This window comes from Pithys albifrons, chromosome 1, assembly GCF_047495875.1.
Source record: "Pithys albifrons albifrons isolate INPA30051 chromosome 1, PitAlb_v1, whole genome shotgun sequence".
Taxonomy (NCBI): Eukaryota; Metazoa; Chordata; class Aves; order Passeriformes; family Thamnophilidae; genus Pithys; species Pithys albifrons.
The window spans coordinates 71,588,675-71,593,085 of NC_092458.1; the positions used below are offsets into that span (position 1 = coordinate 71,588,675).

A 4,411-nucleotide genomic window follows, 5' to 3' on the forward strand; every position below is an offset into this window, starting at 1 on the left:
AAATGGAAGAGAGTCGAGGATGGGAATTGCATCACCTCTTAATGGGACAGGAACAGAGGGAACAGAGCAGATACTGGAAGAGAAACCTAGAACAGGGAAATTCTTTGGCACCACACACTGTTATAGAATCCTCAGACTCAAGATACTTCTCTAAAATGTATTCTCCTCTTTGCCAATTGACAAACAGCTTCATCAGAACCTGCAAGGGCCTGGGGAGCACTGGTTAACTCTATGTTAAAAGAGTCTCAGCTCCAGGGCTCAAAATTCACTTTTTCCTGCATTGTGACTTCCTCTAAGATTGTGCCCTCAGGTTCAGCATCACGTTTCTTCAAAACCTGCCTTCCAACATGCCTCCAATGGCACATAGCTCAGTGATCCTTGAGAATCACTGTGGGCAACCCAGCATGTCTGACTTCCGTTAAGCTTGTTGCAAAGCAAAGCATACTGTGTTTTACTGAGGTAAAAATGACAGTTGAAGAGCAGGACATTCAAACCATAAATTACTGACACATTTGTTGAGCTTACCAGGAATCCTGTTCAACAGAGGGTGTTGGGAGACACAAGGCTTGAGTTTACTTATACTTGGTTTGAGAGCAGGTCCTTTATGTTTCTTCATGTAATTTGACCCACCTTGCCAGACATCCAGCAATAGGTAAATGATTATGACAGAAGGCAAATATCCCTGTGGTCAAATATCTGCATAGCCAGAAGGAGAAATTGATATTAAGCTTCTACTGTGAGCCCAGCAAAGAGCACATAAGTCTTAGGTCTTCCTGTAGCCCTCCAGTGACAGTGGATACACCCATAGCTACAGCATCTGCTGCTTTTTGGCTGTTGAACTCCCAGAGGAGCTCCTCAAGGGCACTGTGAGCAGGTCAGCAAGTGCTGTGTCACTTCCTGGGTAGAAACTATTGTTCTGATGGTGTTTGTTGATGGACTGGTGGGGAAAGGCAAGCTGCCTTGGCAGGGTATAAATTCCCCTACCCACATTTTGGCTCTCCTTCAGCACATGCAGAGTGCAAGAGATGAAGCTCCTCATGCCAGCTACACTCACCCTGTTCCTCCTCTGCACCCCAGGCACAGGGGAGCGTGAATACACCTCTGTCCTCACTGTGCCCAATGGAGGCCACTGGGGCAAGTGGGGCAGTGCACAGTTTTGCCACTATGGCTATGCCAATGGATTTGCACTGAAGGTAAAATTCTCTCCATTTCCTACCATCTCCTGTCCTTGCACCCTGGTCTAAAGCTCTCCACCTCCTAGGAAGGTCTTCTCCAGAGTCTAAGGAGTTTCTGCAGAGTTTTAACTCTTCTTGAGTATGGTATTGTGTACATAAAGCTATGAGTCTTCTGGCAAATATTGTCACTGTAGGTACACCAGAAAAGAAAAATGCAATTTATTTTTTCTTCTTAGAACAAGAGTTCTCCCATTAGATACAGCAAAAGCAGAGGTGCTGCCAGAATTCTTTTGCTCTCAGTCAAGATAGAGGTGCTGGCAGTTGCATAGTCTACATGTGGCTCATGTTGCTGAGAGAAGTCATGCCAGTGCTAAAATCTGCTGCTGGATTCAAAGAGAGAGACATCCTCCACCAGTGTTTCTTCTGGAACTCTGAGCCTTTGCCTTACCTGTTGTTCAGAAACAGAAAATACAAAGAGCATGTTACAAGGGGTATGTTGGTTCCCAGTAACAGGCATCTTTTCCATGTGCTTCTCAAGATATTTTCTCTTTCTCATTACAGAAAGGAGTTTGGACTGTTTACAACAGTCATATAAAGGACTTTTTCTGGGTCTTTTCCCCCTTGCCTTTATCTCTGTCCCTGTGTGACTTCTATTGCAGGTGGAGCCTGCTAAATTTGGAAGAGATGACACTGCTCTGAATGGCATACGCTTGCATTGTCAAGATGACTCAATAATCGAGTCCTTGGTGGGGGAGTAAGTAACACTGTGCTTTCTCTCGTTTGCCAGGCAACAGCTCACAAAATCCTCACAGGTGTTACCATTTGCAGGAGTCTCTTCTCTGACTTGCTTTGTATGCACAGTGGTGTAGTATACTGAACTAAAGCAGGTGGTTGGGGACTGTGTTTATTAATTTTTATGGTAATTAAACACGGTTACCTCACAGTACCACTTTTTGTTTGCTCTTGAAATTTCTTCTGAGCCCTGTTAACTCCTGAAGTATGTCCCAGGCATAGAGTCTTTCTTCAGATTTCTGCAACGCATGGGGCAAACGTGAGCAAAGGGATTTCTAACCACACGTTACGAAACTTCTTGGGTGGCCCTGCTGCAGGGAACAGTACTGCACTTCTGGACAGTGGAATGTCTGCTCTCCCTGTTCTCTGGTGCATTCTTGTCACACATGTCAGGGATGCATCATAAAATGTGTGCTCAGGCTCCCCGTGAAGGCTCCACCAGAATCATAACTGTCCAATCTCAGACTTTCTGGTGTTTTTTTTTTTAATGAGATATAAATGAAGCTAAAAGTAGAATCTTATATGAAAAGAGAAAAAAAGGAGAAAGTAAGGGGGCCCATACTGCAGCAGGATGCTGTGCTGGTCATGGCTGTGAGTAAGGAAGTGTTAAACTTCATATCAGCATGATGAAGTTGGGATGAAGTTGGGATGAAGTTGGGATGAAGTTCAATAAGGCCAAGTGCTGGGTCCTGCACTTTGGCCACAACAACTCCCTGCAGTGCTCCAGGCTGGGCAGGGACCTTGGAGTACTAATTGACAGGAAGCTCAACATGAACCAACAGTGTGTCCAGGTGGCTAAGAAGGCCAATGGGATTCTGTCCTGTATCAAAAATAGAGTGGCCAGCAGGACCAGGGAAGTGATCCTTCCCCTGTACTCTGCGTTGGTGAGGCCACACCTTGAGTATTGTGTTCAGTTCTGGGCCCCTCAGTTCAGAAAGGATATTGAGGTGCTGGAGTGAGTTCATAGAAGAGCAACAAGGCTGGTGAAGGGACTGGAGCACAAGCCCAGTCCCTTGGGAGAGGCTGAGGGAGCCTCTCCCCCAGGGAGAGGCTGAGGGAGCTGGGGTTGTTTAGCCTGGAGAAGAGAAGGATCAGAGGTGACCTCATCACTGTCTATAACTACCTAAAGGGAAGTTCTAGCCAGGTGGGGGCTGGTCTCTTCTCCCAGGCACTCAGCAACAGGACAAGGGGGCACGATGGGCTCAAGCTCTGCCAGGGGAAATTTAAGTTGGAGAGCAGAAAAAAAATTATTTCCAGAGAGAGTAATCAGGCATTGAAATGGGCTGCCCATAGAGGTAGTGGATTCACCATCCCTAAAGACTTTTAAATGCAGATTGGATGTGGCACTGAGTGCCATGATCTAGTAATTGGACTAGAGTTGGACCAAGGGTTGGACTCAATGATCTTGGAGGTCTTCTCCAACTCAATCGATTCTATGATTCCATGACAAGGAGAAGGAGCCCTTCCCAGCAGCTTGCAGAACCCAGAAATTCTTCTGTCTGCTTTTTGTTAGGTGGGGTACCTGGACCAGCTTCCAATTTTGCCCTGGAGGCTACTTGATCTCCTTTTCACTGAGAACAGAGAATTCCCAAGGAGGCGGTGATGACACAGCAGCCAACAACATTCAGTTCAGGTGCTCAAATGAAATTGTGCTAGTAGGTGATGGACTGTCATGGGGTAACTTTGGCCCATGGAGCCAAAGCTGCAAGTTATGTGGTCTCCAGACCAAGGTAGAGCCTCCACAGGGGCTTCAGGATGACACAGCACTCAACAATGTGAAGTTCTTCTGCTGTAAATGAGCACTTGCTCCACCTCCATCACTGCCTACACATCCCAGGAAATGAAGTGTCAGTAAAGCTTTGGTCTAGCTTCCTACTGGGACATGCCTGTGATATTTTGACTGCTTTCATCTTGCCATACTGGCCAATGCCTTTGACAATAATGTCTTTTACTGCTACTGATGTGTTAGCATGGCTGCTCGTAATTACCAAAGTATGTTATGTTCAAGAGAATGATTGCCTCTTGTACTGCTGGTACGTCACTGAGAAAATGCCCAGTCTCTGACAATTGCTCAAAGCTGACAAATTTCTTAAATTTTTTTTCCCCTCACTGGCAAGTTTCTTTGAGGTTTGCTTTGCCCATTTTTCCCTTATTTGAAATAATATTTGCTCTGCTGATATAACAAGCAGGGAAGAATGGGTATTAGTTGGGGTCTCTTTGGAGTTTCTGACCAAGGTGAAAATGACCCATGAGAGCTAATTGGGTCAAACCAGAAATTTGTGTGGGCTCATGAGAAGCAAGAAATGTTTTCTATCATTGCCCACTCCTAGCTTTAATTCCCTCAAGATTTGTACATGTTTTTCACAAGCAATCTGTTAGCTCGTACCTGAGCTCCCACCTTCAGAAACACTTTCAGCTAGAAAAGTGTGTTTACACTGTTCATT

At 45.6% G+C, this 4,411-nt stretch overlaps 1 protein-coding gene across 1 annotated transcript; it reads left to right on the forward strand.

The window, feature by feature from the left end:
* The first annotated feature begins 1,025 nt into the window (after positions 1 to 1,025).
* Positions 1,026 to 3,766, forward strand: LOC139677953 (vitelline membrane outer layer protein 1-like). Its single transcript, XM_071568451.1, has 3 exons — positions 1,026 to 1,193; positions 1,835 to 1,929; positions 3,481 to 3,766. Exons 1-3 carry the CDS (start codon positions 1,026 to 1,028, stop codon positions 3,764 to 3,766), a joined length of 549 nt encoding a protein of 182 aa, XP_071424552.1.
* Positions 3,767 to 4,411: the final 645 nt, after the last annotated feature.

Coding starts and splice junctions, on each gene's coding strand:
- LOC139677953 (XM_071568451.1), top strand. CDS start 1,026: ATGAAGCTCCTCATGCCAGCTACACTCACCCTGTTCCTCCTCTGCACC. Junction 1,194..1,834: donor CCAATGGATTTGCACTGAAG/GTAAAATTCTCT, acceptor CTTCTATTGCAG/GTGGAGCCTGCTAAATTTGG. Junction 1,930..3,480: donor ATCGAGTCCTTGGTGGGGGA/GTAAGTAACACT, acceptor GCTTTTTGTTAG/GTGGGGTACCTGGACCAGCT.